Raw genomic sequence first — 15,296 nt, forward strand, 5'->3', positions numbered from 1 at the left:
AATTCCGCTGCGGGAGAACCCGCAGAGGGACGCCGCAAAGTGTGAACGTGGCCTTACACCATGGGCGCACAAAGCTATGGGACACGGACCAGCACTGGTAGTCTGCTCTTGCTTCCTGCGCTTCAGTCGCTTTGAACTTGTGTGTCCTCGTCTCTGGCGACATCCAGTTATATCTCTCTCCGCAGAAATGATTACAGTCTAGTTACACCAATTGTAGGAAAAAACCCTCTAAATTTAGTCATGCCACAAACGCAGAAGGCACCAAGAGTAAAACTGATTAAGTAGGTTTACAAAGCAATCAGTTTTAGATATTCCAGGCGTCTTTATTCTGATCCGCTTTAATGAAATATTCCTACCAAATCCAATCTAGTTATTAATGTTGCAGTAACTTTATCCAACTATATTGAAGGCTCTTTATTAAGGTGTACTTACTATCAAAGGTGAAATATCAGTATGAAGCAACTTGTGTGTGCCGGGTTGTTAACTACAGAAAACTACCTGCTATATAGTCCTCTGTAGTTTTTAGTTCAACCAGATTTCAGGAACCCCAGGAGGCAATTGGAGGGGAGTATAAAGGTACCGTCACATTAAGCGACGCTGCAGCGATATAGACAACGATGCCGATCGCTGCAGCGTAGCTGTTTCGTCGTTGTGTGGTCGCTGGAGAGCTGTCACACAGACAGCTCTCCAGCTACCAACGATGCCGGTCCCTGGGTAACCAGGGTAAACATCAGGTTACTAAGCGCAGGGCCGCACTTAGTAACCCGATGTTTACCCTGGTTACCAGTGTAAATGTAAAAAAAAATAAATAAAAACACTACATACTTACATTCCGGTGTCTGTCGCGTCCCCCGGCGTCCGCTTCCCTGCACTGTGTAAGCGCCGGCCCTAAAGCAGAGCGGTGACGTCACCGCTGTGCTCTGCTTTACGGCCGGCCGGCGGTGACACATTCAGTGCAGGAAGCTCTGAGCAGCAGCGCGGACGCCGGGGGACGTGACAGACATCAGAAGGTGAGTATGTACTGTTTTTTTTTTTACTTTTACAATGGTAACCAGGGTAAATATCGGGTTACTAAGCGTGGCCCTGCGCTTAGTAACCCGATATTTACCCTGGTTACCATTGTAAAACATTGCTGGCATCGTTGCTTTTGCTGTCAAACACAACGATACACGCCGATCTGACGACCAAATAAAGTTCTGGACTTCTAGCTCCGACCAACGATATCACAGCAGGATCCAGATCGCTGCTGCGTGTCAAACACAACGATATCGCTATCCAGGACGCTGCAACGTCACGGATCGCTGTCGTTAAGTTGTTCAGTGTGAAGGTACCTTAAGCTTTATTATTTTATGGAGGCCAAACATTTTGATCAAGAAGGGGTTGCCCTAGTAGAGGACAACCCCTCTAAGGTGACATGGTTGTATTGCCATCATTTTTAAGATGCATAAGAATTAGCAGCTTGTGCAAAGGTCTACACTACCATGCGCCATTTGATATTGGTTACCTGTTCTTTTGAACATTGGGAAGTGTGTCAAAAAATGTTGCAATTTGTGCAAAATGTATTTCATTATCACACTATTCTCAATCTTTTCTCTAACAGTGAGGCACGTACTACCATGCTTATCAATTTACATCAAATGTATCATTATTAAGCTTTGATAAATGTGGAGTGGCAAAGTTGAAGCATGGTCACTAAAAATGTAACGCAAATACCTACATTTATAAAAAAAAAAAAAAATGGTGTTAAGTGTCTACAGCTATGCTGTAAAACTAAAGCAAAGGAACTCAAGCAGGAGAACATAAGGGCAGATTCATTATTAGTAGTATGACTTGAATTTTTTGCAGACTATGACATGTTGGCGCAAGTTGTCACATCTAGTTTTGGACACATTTAGGCTATGTTCACAAGTTGGGTCTTTGCTGCATTTTTTTTTTTACACAAATCTTCAGCTGCATTTTACAGCACCAGCAAAAGCTATGAGATTTCAGAAATCTCACGCACACACATTGCTTTGCTTTTTTCTGACTGATTTGGAAAATTCCAAAGACATACTGATCGGAGACAGGATGATACTACCGGTTAGAGGAGGTGCTTGAAGCTGGATGTGACTGTGCTGGGAGTGCGTGATGGGAGAATGCTGAATGTGGTGGGAACCCTTGGATCTCGGTATACTGCTTTTGGGTGATTTGTGTGGAAAAGCATTGGTTATCATTATACCCATAATGGGGGCTTTGGTTGCCACTACTGTGAGGGAGGGGCAGTAGCTGGATGTGGCTCTCAAGGTCAGAAAGGTTGGGACCACTGCTCTAAGGCAACACTCACACGTTGCGTTTTTTGCTGCATTTTTCAGCAGGCAAAACCTGCTCTCTTGACAGTAAAGAAGCTGCTTACAAAAAAGTTTTGCTGCGTTATTATTGCATCTTGTGCATGCTGATAAGTTTGGTGCCACAAAAAAAAAAAAAAAAAAAACATTATGTAACTTTCTTAGGTTTTTGCACCAAAACCTGATACTTGCGTTTTTAATGCATTTTTGTAGTTACTCATTGCTTTCTATGGGTGAAAAAATGCTGAAATAAGTGACATGTTTCAGTTTGCAAAAACACAGCAGTTTTCCAATTCAGCCAGGAAAAAAAAAAATGTGTGTGCATGAGACTGTAGATTGCCTGTTTTTTGGAAAAACTGTCTAAAAGCTGGAATAGTAATAACATAAAAAGGGCAAATACTTATTTGCAGGAGATTGAGTAGGGCATTGCATTATGTTAGCACGTATCTAGCTCTAAGCACTCAGACATCAGTTTTACATATCCATACTCTATCAGTGTTTTTCAGATAGAACACATATCCATCATAGTCTGTGGGCTTCTCACAGCTACTGTATGGTACACACACAAAGAAGAAAAGAAAAAGATGACAATCTGTCTGCCTTTCGTTTAAGTTGTGGATCAAACTCACCAATGCAAGTCTATGGGTTTGTGACAACAATGGACAGTATGTGGATAATGTCATCTGTGTATTCTGCTTTAAACATTGTAATGGGTAAAAGACTGACTTTTTTTTGCTTACAAGAAAATCATTGATGTAAGGCCGGAGACACACTGCTGTGAGATACGGCCAAGTCTCGCTGGTTAAAAGCAAGCTGTGGCACCGTCACTCCGGAGCGGAGCGTGCAGCTCCATGTATTGCTATGCAGCTGCACGCTCCGCTCCGGAATGCAGGTGCCACAGCTTGCTTTTAACCAGCGAGACTCGGCCGTATCTCGCACCAGTGTGTCTCCGGCCTAATACAGACACTAACCAAACCCGGATGGAGATCTGATCCAAACACTGGGCTAATGCTGAAGTTACTAGAAGTGAATAACAGGGATCTGAACACATCAGCGCACATCTATCTGATGATGTATTCGTGTAAACGATGCTATGCTCAGAAACCTGCCATGAGATGCATCAAATATCTATTTGTTTGGGCAACACAACACCAAGAGTCCTTAACCTGGCGGTATACTTTTTGTTTTGTTTTTTTAAACCCCTTTCCGACACTGGATGTACTGGGTATACCTTGGCTACAATTTCCGTTAACAGATGACAGGCCTGAGTGGGGACTTGCTTTTTTGTGGATTGAGTTGAAGCTTTTGTGAGGGACATTTTACATGACATTTCGGATCACATTTATCCAGCAATCTACCCTGAGCACTTACATCAGGGTTTTCATCTAAATCTCCAAGTGAAGTGACAGATGAAACCCCTGAGGGATCCATTCACTATAATGAGGCAGCAGAGGTACTCTGGACTCCGTCTGGTCTCTGTTCAGCTGTGTCGTTCTTTTAAGAAGTGCATAAAACTGTTGTGGACCGCCGGATCATAGGCAGCCAGACAGCGTCCACAGTGCCTCCATCTGCCTCATAGGGAATCTTTCGCCAGAGGTTCTGTCTGAATCGCTTATTTCAAAGATTTACACAGAAACCTCGACACAAGAGCTCAGCGCAGAGAGCAGGATAAATGTGCACCAAGCCTTACTGCGATCTTTGAGAGACAGGGGAAAATAATAATAATTCAACAGCAGGTGAAGAATAGGTTTTATTTATTTTTTATGTTGTTCCTTGTGTGGTATAAGGCTACGTTCACATTTGCGGTCAGCGCCGCAGCGCCGCCGCATGCGTCATGCGCCCCTATATTTAACATGGGGGCGCATGGACATGCGTTGTGCTGCGTTTTGCGCCGCATGCGTTGGACGCAAGAAACGCTTCAAGTTGCATTTTTTTTGCGTCCAACTTTCGGCCAAAAAGGACGCATGCGGCGCAAAACGCAGCGTTTTAGCGTGCGTTTTGCCGCGTTTTTGTTTGCGTTGTGCGCTGCGGCGCCGACGCTGCGGCGCACAACGCAAATGTGAACGTAGCCTAAGTGATTAGATGACTATTCTTCGGGTTTGTGCAATTACAGCTATACCAGATGTATAGCTTTTTTTGTGTTTGGCTGCTGTCACACACTAAAAAACGCTTTTTATTGCAAAAACAAGTTTTGCATCACCATATTTTCATAACTATAATTTTTCCATATTTCGGTTGATAGTCACATGAGGGCTTATTTTTTTGCAAGAGGAGTTGAAGTTTTTATTTGTAACAATTTTAAAGCACATGATATTTTTTGATCACTTTTTATTCTGATTTTTGGGAGGCAGAATTAACAAAAACCAGCAATTCAGAAATTGTGGGTTTCTTTTTATACTGTTCCGGTTGTGGTGAAATTGTTAAAGGGAACCTGTCGACCCCCCAAGGCGTTTGTAACTAAAAGAGCCACCTTGTGCAGCACTAATGCTGCATTCTGCTAAGGTGGCTCTTTTAGTTGGGGTCCCTGCCACCACTTAAAGAATCGCTTTTATAATTTGCCCCTCATACCTGTAGTTTGTCAGGGGGGAATGTCTTTCCTCCCAGGACACAAACGCCTCCCAGCCATCAGTCATTTCCTCCTTTCCCCTGGGCGCCGCCTCCTCAGCGTTCAGTTATGTCCCCGGTGCCTGCGCTGTATTTGTTTTTCTCGGGCATGCGTACTTAGCGCTGCCCTTCCACTGACAGCACATGATGTCTTAATTCTCGTGCTTGCGTGTACTCGTGGCCCGAGATCCCGCCCCGCAGTCTCTTCTGATTTATTCACACTGCAGGGCTGGGAATCTTGGGCATGCGCAGTAGTTCTCTGCAGCTCTCCCTCATCTCCCGCCGCCTCGGACGATTCCTATGACACTGCACCGTAGGAAAGAGGCGGCCCATGCTTTCAGTGGTCGAAGGGACCCCAACAAAAAGAACCACCTTGACAGAATGCAGCATTAGTGCTGCACAAGATGTCTTTTACATACAAATGCCCGGGGGTGGGGCGACAGGTTCCCTTTAAGACAGCTTTATTCTCTTCGGGTCAGTACAATTACAGCAACTCCCCATTTATATTTTTTATATTTTGGTGCTTTTACACAAAAAATATATTTTAGAGAAAAAAAAAACAATTATTTTTGCATTGCTTTATTCTGAGAGCTATAACGTATTTTTCCACTGGAGGAGCTGTATGATGACTTGGTTTTAGCGGGACAAGATGAGGTTTTCAGAGATTTCATATTTGTCTTTTTGATCACATTTTATTCCACTTTTTGTTCAGAGGTTTGATGATAAAGCATCATTTAGTTTATTTACTAGTGCTTTATTGAAGGGGCTAACTAGCGGGACAGGTTATGACAGCGGCACCACAGGATCGCGGTGCTAGTGGTCGCTGATTGGCTGGTGGGGTCATGTGGCATGCCATCACACAAGCCCAGGTGCCACTGTGGGGCAGTATGAGGGAACACGGGAAATGAGAAGGGTGCTCAGAGTCTTCCCACTGACCCCAGTGTTAGTAATGGTCAGCAGCGCTGCAGCCAATCAGTGGCTCGGAGAGGTTCGTACTAACTACTTAGGGAAAGCCGCTGAGCTCAGTGATTGTCTGCAGCACTGGGGACAATAGGAGACACTGGGAGCAGCGGTGGAGACAAGTATCAGGGCTGGGTATATTACTGGGATCATTGGGGGCCACTGCCCTAGCAGTGAAGACCCCTGGAAGTGTCCGCTGCTTTATAGCCATTTACATGATCGGCAGAGGCTAGAAATGACAGACGTGGGGGCGACGAGGGCTGTGACTGGCAGACTGCCGGCCGGCCGCCCGGAGGTGGGACGTGCGGGAAAACTCACTATTTCTCCACCCAAGGAATTGGCTTCTGCTTCTTGCCGTCAGCGCCAGAGGTGGAGGCCGAAGTCTTCTCCTTCAGTGGCTTCGTGCTGATGGACGTCCCGCCTTTCAGAAACGCCTGCATTCTCCAGCTGTAAGGCCGCGCTGACCGCCGCACACTGCACTGCCGCTCTCAGCTTCAACTCCGGCAGCCAGCGCGCCAAAACCGCGCCAATCACTTCCCGGTCACGTGGCTGCCTGCGCCAACAACATTAGTAAACGAGTAGCCATGTGACCGGACCTACCAGTGACATCACTGAGTCATGTGACCGCCGCCGCCTTCTCCTGTCCTCCCTCAGTGTGAGTGTGTGATGTGGAGCACGAGTGTCGCATACACTGGTCTAAAGGAGAGGAGGCGGCCAAATACTCCGCCGAATACAGGCTGGGAGGCGGACAGTCACTAGAGAGAGGAAATGGGGTAACTCTCCCCTACAGACGAGACTAAATAGCTCATAATTGTAAATATAGGCTACTTTCACACTAGCGTTGTTGGCTGTACGTCGCAATGCTTTGTTTAGGAGAAAAAACTAAGGCTGCTTTCCTTACCTCCCAACTTTCGAAGAAGGGAACGAGGGACAAAGTCAGCGTCGCGCACAGCGTGCCGCAGCAAATTTTAGGCCACAACTCTGACCACACCCATTTCACAACTAGTCACGCCCCAACCACACCTATTTAGCACTTCTGATCACAATGTTTCGTAAACAATAATTATAAACAAAAAAAATATGGCCACACATGATGCTCCATACTGTATAATGGCCACACATGACGCTCCATACTGTATAATGGCCCCAAATGCTGCTGCGTAGTGTACTGGCCCCACATGATGCTCCATACAGTATAATGGGCCCACATGATGCTGCATACTGTATAATGGCCACACATGATGCTGCATACTGTATAATGACCACACGTGATGCTCCATACTGTATATTGGCCACACAGTGCTCCATACTGTATAATGGCCACACAGTGCTCCATACTGTATAATGGCCATACATGATGCGATACTGTATAATGGCCACACATGATGCTCCATACTGTATAATGGCCACATGATGCTCCATACTGTATAATAGCTACACGTGATGCTCCATACTGTATAATGGCCACACATGATGCTTCATACTGTATAATGGCTCCACATGATGCCCCATACTGTATAATGGCCACACATGACGCTCCATACTGTATAATGGCCCCAAATGCTGCTGCGTAGTGTACTGGCCCCACATGATGCTCCATACAGTATAATGGGCCCACATGATGCTGCATACTGTATAATGGCCACACATGATGCTGCATACTGTATAATGACCACACGTGATGCTCCATACTGTATATTGGCCACACAGTGCTCCATACTGTATAATGGCCACACAGTGCTCCATACTGTATAATGGCCATACATGATGCGATACTGTATAATGGCCACACATGATGCTCCATACTGTATAATGGCCACATGATGCTCCATACTGTATAATAGCTACACGTGATGCTCCATACTGTATAATGGCCACACATGATGCTTCATACTGTATAATGGCTCCACATGATGCCCCATACTGTATAATGGCCACACATGATGCTCCATACTGTATAATGGCTCCACATGATGCTCCATACTGTATAGTGGCCACACATGATGCTCCATACTGTATAATGGCTCCACATGATGCTCCATACTGTATAATGGCCACACATGATGCTTCTTACTGTATAATGGCTCCACATGATGCTCCATACTGTATAATGGCCACACAGTGCCCCATACTGTATAATGGCCACACATAATGCTCCATACTGTATAATGGCCACATTATGCTCCATACTGTATAATGGCCACACATGATGCTCCATACTGTATAATGGCCCCAAATGATGCTGCGTACAGTGTACTGGCCCCACGTGATGCTCCATACAGTATAATGGGCCCACATGATGCTGCATACTCTCTGCCTCTCTTGAGGAAGGACTATCCGAAACGCGCGTCGGGAGGTGGGGGACGCCGCATCACATACCCGGTCAATACTGTCATCAGGTATGCTACTGGTCCGCTGTGCTTTTGCCCGCTGCTACTTATTTTCCCACTGTTGGGTTATCTTGTGTATATATATATATGTATGAGCAGGGGACTCTCTTGGGCTCTTATGGACTAGTATACCTTTACTTGAAGGTTATGAGTTGCTGTGTCCCTCTTGTATGTGCAATTTGAGGGCTGGTTGTTTACCCCTCGTCATTTTAGCCTTTTTTGTATATGGTTGTATTTCAATAAAGCTTATATTCTTTTTTACTCTGGACTAGTACACCTTCTTTTTGTGGTTGTATACTGTATAATGGCCACACATGATGCTCCTTACTGTATAATGGCCACACAGTGCTCCACACTGTATAATGGCCACACAGTGCTCCATGCTGTATAATGACCACACATAATGCTCCATACTGTATAATGGCCACATGATGCTCCATACTGTATAATGGCCACATTATGCTCCATACTGTATAATGGCCACACATGATGCTCCATACTGTATATTGGCCACACAGTGCCCCATACTGTATAATGGCCACACATGATGCTCCATACTGTATAATGGCTCCACATGATGCTCCATACTGTATATTGGCCACACAGTGCTCCATACTGTATAATGGCCACACAGTTCTCCATACTGTATAATGGCCACACAGTGCTCCATACTGTATAATGGCCACACATGATGCTCCATACTGTATAATGGCCACACATGATGTCCCATACTGTATAATGGCCACATGATGCTCCATACTGTATAATGGCCACATGATGCTCCATACTGTATAATGGCCACACATGATGCTCCATACTGTATAATGGCCATTGGCCACATTATGCTCCATACTGTATAATAGCCCCACATGATGCTTCGTACTGTATAATGGCCACACATGATGCTGCGTACTGTATAATGGCCAAACATGATGCTCCATACTGTATAATGGCCACACATGATGCTCCTTACTGTATAATGGCTCCACATGATGCTCCATACTGTATAATGGCCACACAGTGCCCCATACTGTATAATGGCCACACATAATGCTCAATACTGTATAATGGCCCCACATGATGCTGTGTACGGTATACTTGCCCCACGTGATGGTCCATACAGTATAGTGGCCCCACATGATGCTTTGTACAGTATAATGGCCCCATACGTTGCTGGGTACAGTATAATAGCCACACATAATGCTGGGTACAGTATAATGGCCCCTCACAATGCTCCATACAGTATAATGGCCCCACACAATGCTGGGTGCAGTATAATGGCCACACATGGTTACCCCACCCCCATCATTGCCTTCTCCATCACTACACACACACACCTTTCACCGCGCTCCCTCGCAGCAGCCGGCAGCTTCCACTCCCACGGAGCTGAATGGTGTCATCCAGCTGCGCCGCTGACTGCTCACGTCGCTGCAGCTGTGATACGCCACTGATAAAGACCTCCTGTGCCAGTCAGTGTCAGAGCGAGGAGCAATATCTGCTCCGATCCGACACAGCCAGCGTCCGCTCCGTACACCTCGTACACATGCGACTCCGCTCCATACACCTCGTACACACACGACTCCGCTCCATACACCTTGCACATGCGGCTCCGCTCCGCACACCTCATACACACACGGCTCCGCTCCGTACACCTCATACACACATGGCTCCTCCCCATACACCTCGCACACACACGGCTCCACTCCATACACTTCGTACACACACGGCTCTGCTCCATACACCTTATACACACACGGCTCCGCTCCGTACACCTCATTACACACACACGGTTCCTCTCCATACATCTCGTACACACACGGCTCCACTCCATACACCTCGTACACACATGGCTCCGCTCCATACACCTCGTACACACACGACTGCGCTCCATACACCTTGCACATGCGGCTCCGCTCCGTACACCTCGTACACACACAGCTCCGCTCCGTACACCTCATACACACACACGGCTCCACTCCGAACACCTCGCACACACATGGCTCCACTCCGTACACACACGGCTCCGCTCCATACACATTGCACACGCTGCTCCGCTCCGTATACCTTGCACACACGGCTCCGCTCCGTACACTTCATACACACATGGCTCCGCTCCATACATCTCGTACACACACGGCACCACTCCGTACACCTCGTACACTCACGGCTCCGCTCCATACACATTGCACATGCTGCTCCGCTCCGTATACCTTGCACACACATGGCTCTGCTCTGTACACCTCATACACATACGTTTCCTCTCCATCTCGTACACACACTGCTCCACTCCGTACACCTCGTACACACACAGCTCCGCTCCGTACACATTGCACACGCTGCTCCGCTCCGTATACCTTGCACACATGGCTCCGCTCTGTACACCTCATACACACATGGCTCCGCTCCGTACATCTCGTACGCACACGGCACCACTCCGTACACTCACGGCTCCGCTCCATACACATTGCACACGCTGCTCCGCTCAGTATACCTTGCACACACACGGCTCCGCTTCGTACACCTCATACACATAAGGCTCCTCTCCATACATCTCGTACACACATGGCACCACTTCGTACACACACGGCTCCTCTCCATACACCTCATACACACACGGCTCCACTCCGTACACCTCGTACACACACAGCTCCGCTCCATACACATTGCAGACGCTGCTCCGTATACCTTGCACACACATGGCTCCTCTCCATACACCTCATACACACACGGCTCCTCCCCATACACCTCATACACACACGGCTCCTCCCCATACACCTCGTACACACACGGCTCCACTTCGTACACACACACGGCTCCGCTCCGTACACCTCGTACACACACAGCTCCGCTCCATACACATTGCAGACGCTGCTCCGTATACCTTGCACACACATGGCTCCTCTCCATACACCTCATACACACACGGCTCCTCCCCATACACCTCATACACACACGGCTCCTCCCCATACACCTCGTACACACACGGCTCCACTTCGTACACACACACGGCTCCGCTCCGTACACCTCATACACACACGGCTCCTCTCCATACATCTTGTACACACACGGCTCCGCTCCATACACCTTGTACACACACGGCTCTGCTCCATACACAGGGGCCACGCAGTATATAACACAGCCCAAACAGTATACAACACAGCCCACGTACTATATAACACAGCCCATGCAGTATATAGTAGCCACGCAGTATCTAACACAGGCGACGTAGAAAACCCTTTCAAAGATTGGCTGTAAAAACAGTCAATATATAGTTTTCCCTAGTTTCCAGTAGTCAATCACATTTAGGAGACTCCCATTTTTTGGCAGGGAAAACGGATCCATTTACGCCTATGCAGCATCAATAGTAAAAAGATCTAATGTTAAAAATAATTTAAAAAAAAACCCCTGCTATTCTCACCTTCCGTCGTTCGACAATGCGCTCGCGCCTGCCGCCATCTTCCGTTCCCAGAGATGCATTGCAAAATTACCCAGAAGACTTAGCGGTCTCGCGAGACCGCTAAGTCATCTGGGTAATTTCGCAATGCATCCTGGGAACGGAAGATGGCGGCAGCCGCGCGCGCAATGCCAGAGCTTCGCTGGATCCCGGCGGGTGAGTATATAACTATTTTTTATTTTAATTATTTTTTTTAACAGGGATATGGTGCCCACACTGCTAAATACTACGTGGGCTGTGTTACATACTGTGTGGCTGCTATATACTACATGGGCAGAGTTATATACTGCGTGGGCTGTGCTATATGCTACATCGCCTGTGTGCCTGTGTTATATAATGCGTGGCTGCTATATACTGCGTGGGCTGTGCTATATACTACGTGCTCTGTGTTATATACTGCGTGGCCTGTGTTATATACTACGTCGCCTGTGTTATATACTACGTCGCCTGTGTTAGATACTGCGTGGCTGCTATATACTGCATGGGCTGTGTTATATAGTACGTGGGCTGTGTTGTATACTGTTTGGGCTGTGTTATATGCTGCGTGGCCCCTGTTATATACTGCGTGGCCTGTATTAACGCATCAGGTATTCTACAATATGTATGTATATAGCAGCCACATAGTATATAGCACAGGCCACGTAGTATTTGTCTGCTATATACTACATGGCTCCTATATACTACATGGCCTGTGCTATATACTATGTGGCTGCTGTATACATACATACATATTCTAGAAGACCCGATGCGTTAGAATCGGGCCACCATCCAGTGCACAATATATATCAACTACAGAGCTAATACATGAGCAATAAACTGCTGATTCATGCCCGAAACATAGCTAATATATGTGCAGTACATACCCAATATATGGCCAATAAATAATACATGTGCAAAATAGGCTCCATAATCTGTCTCCCCCATATACAGGTGCTTCTCACAAAATTAGAATATAATAAAAAAGTAAATTTCAATTCTTCAATATAATAAGTGTAACTCACATATAGTAATTTAGTCATTACAGAGTGATCTATTTCAAGTGTTCATTTCTGTTAATGTTGATGATTATGGCTTACAGCCAGGTACGGACTGGGGCTAAAATTCAGCCCTGGCATTTGAAATCATACAGGCCCATGGTGTCCCCGCCCCTGAGCACCAGATGGGCATATATTACTAATATTACCCTGGATGGAGGAAAGCAAGATTTACTACAAGACCAATATTTCTAATGATACCTGTGGCCTGCTGGGGTAAGTGACGGAGTTAGCGACCTTGTGCTTCGTCACAACTCTTAGCAGTAAGGATGTCTTGAGAACATAGATTTTGCTATCAACGTAGCAGACAAGGCAGCCCACAACTAGACAGGCCCTGCTGGCATTTGCCAGATGGCCAGTCCGGCAATGATTACAGCCAATGAAAACCCATAAGTCATTATCTCAGTAAATTAGAATAATTAACAAAAAAACACCTGCAAAAGCTTCCTAAGTGTTTTAAAAGGACCTTCGTCTGTTTCAATAGGCTCCACAATCATGGGGAAGTCTGCTGACTTGACAGATGTCCAGAAGGCAGACATTGATACACTCCACAAGGAGGGTAAGCCACAAAAGGTCATTGCTAAAGAAACTGGCTGTTCACAGAGTGCTGTATCCAAGCATATTAATGGAAAGTAGAGTTGAAGGAAAAAGTGTGGTAGAAAAAGGTGCAGAAGCAACCGGGATAACCGCAGCCTTGAAAGGATTGTTAAGAAAAGGCTATTTAAAAATTTGAGGGAGATACACAAGGAGTGAACTGCTGCTGGAATCATTGCTTCAAGAGCCACCACACACAGACCTATTCAGGACATGGGCTACAAGTGTCGCATTCCTTGTGTCAGGCCACTGTTGACCAATAGACAATGCCAGAAGCGTCTTACTTGCCAAGGAGAAAAAGAACTGGTGTAACGCCCACAGGGCGTAGGGAAATATAGTGGACTCACTAGACCACTGATGAAGCAGTGGTAGCTGTATACCCGGTACACAAGAGACAGGAGAATGTGCTTCCAAAAAGCAAAGGTATTTATTTAAATGAAAAACAAACAGAAAGAGGTGCCTGAGAGAAGAACCCTTCTGGACCACAACACAGAACCATGTAGTGGAGCACCGGGCAAGGTGTACCCCTATACAGGGATTCCCCCGTCACAACACCAGATGGCCAAAATGCCGCAGTACCCGGACCAGAGGGACGACCCGTACAGACCGTATAAACAAGATGGTGGAACTCAGGCTCAGTCAATGAAGAGGATCCTGGAAGCTCTGTGAAGTTTTTGGAAAGGCTGATCCAGCCGGCAGCCAAATCTGGATGGTTCAGTGAGGAGCAGCTTAGCCAGCCTGAAGTGGAAACCGGAGAGTCCAGGAGGATCCAGAATAGAGAACTGCCAGCGGAGGATACTGAGGAGACAGAGGGATTAGCAACCAAAATTAAAACTATACAGAGCAGAGCACAGCAGAGTGTGGCCTGGGCAGAAGGCCACAAACAATGGAATGAACACATTGCCCAAGCACCTCCCTAAAGGTACCGTCACACTAGGCGATATCGCCAGCGATCCGTGACGTTGCAGCGACCTGGATAGCGATATCGCTGTATTTGACACGCAGCAGCGATCTGGATCCCGCTGTGAAATTGCTGGTCGCTGCTAGAAGGTCTGCACTTTATTTGGTCGCTAGGTCGCCGTGTATCGCCGTGTTTGACAGCAAAAGCAAGGATACCAGCGATATTTTACACTGGTAACCAGGGTAAACATCGGGTTACTAAGCGCAGGGCCGCGCTTAGTTACCCGATGTTTACCCTGGTTACCAGCGTAAAAGTTAAAAAAAACAAACAGCACATACTCACCAGCGCGTCCCCCAGCCTCTGCTTCCTGACACTGACTGAGCGCCGGCCCTAAACTGAAAGTGAAAGCACAGCGGTGACGTCACCGCTGTGCTGTTAGGGCCGGAGCTCAGTCAGTGTCAGGAAGCAGAGGCTGGGGGACGCGCTGGTGAGTATGTGCTGTTTGTTTTTTTAACTTTTACGCTGGTAACCAGGGTAAACATCGGGTTACTAAGCGCGGCCCTGCGCTTAGCAACCCGATGCTTACCCTGGTTACCCGGGGACCTCGGCATCGTTGGTCGCTGGAGAGCGGTCTGTGTGACAGCTCTCCAGCGACCAAACAGCGACGCTGCAGCGATCGGCATCGCTGTCGCTATCGCTGCAGCGTCGCTTAATGTGACGGTACCTTTAAGGGGAGGGTGCTTTTTATACACAGAGCATCACAACACAGACAGCCCTAATAACGAACAGGTGTCCTGCTGTTTCAAGTATGTGCAGGAAGCAGGGCGCGGCTCCTAAGAGCATTTCCAGGAGACCTGCCAAGAGGATGCAGGTTCCTAGCAGAGAAAGAAGCCGCTGATCGTCTGGAGCCACGGACAGGGTGAGTAAGGGTGTGTGATAGGCGCCGGTCTCCCTGCACAGCGGAGACTGGGCCTGCGGCTGAGGGCATGACAGTACCCCCCCTCTTATGCCCCCCCTTCTTCAAACCTGTCAGGA

General features: G+C 47.2%; 1 protein-coding gene across 1 annotated transcript in view; it reads right to left on the bottom strand.

The window, feature by feature from the left end:
- The window catches only part of RFC4 (replication factor C subunit 4), a 98,131-nt gene extending 91,553 nt beyond the window's left edge, over positions 1 to 6,578 (bottom strand). Inside the window, exon 1 of the mRNA XM_077290422.1 lies at positions 6,207 to 6,578. Coding sequence (XP_077146537.1) covers positions 6,207 to 6,328 — 122 coding nt within the window. The 5' untranslated portion in view covers positions 6,329 to 6,578. The remainder of the gene's footprint in view (positions 1 to 6,206) is intronic.
- Between the last annotated feature and the right edge of the window lie 8,718 nt (positions 6,579 to 15,296).

The sequence above is a fragment of the Ranitomeya variabilis genome, chromosome 2 (genome assembly GCF_051348905.1).
Source record: "Ranitomeya variabilis isolate aRanVar5 chromosome 2, aRanVar5.hap1, whole genome shotgun sequence".
In the NCBI taxonomy this organism is placed as follows: domain Eukaryota; kingdom Metazoa; phylum Chordata; class Amphibia; order Anura; family Dendrobatidae; genus Ranitomeya; species Ranitomeya variabilis.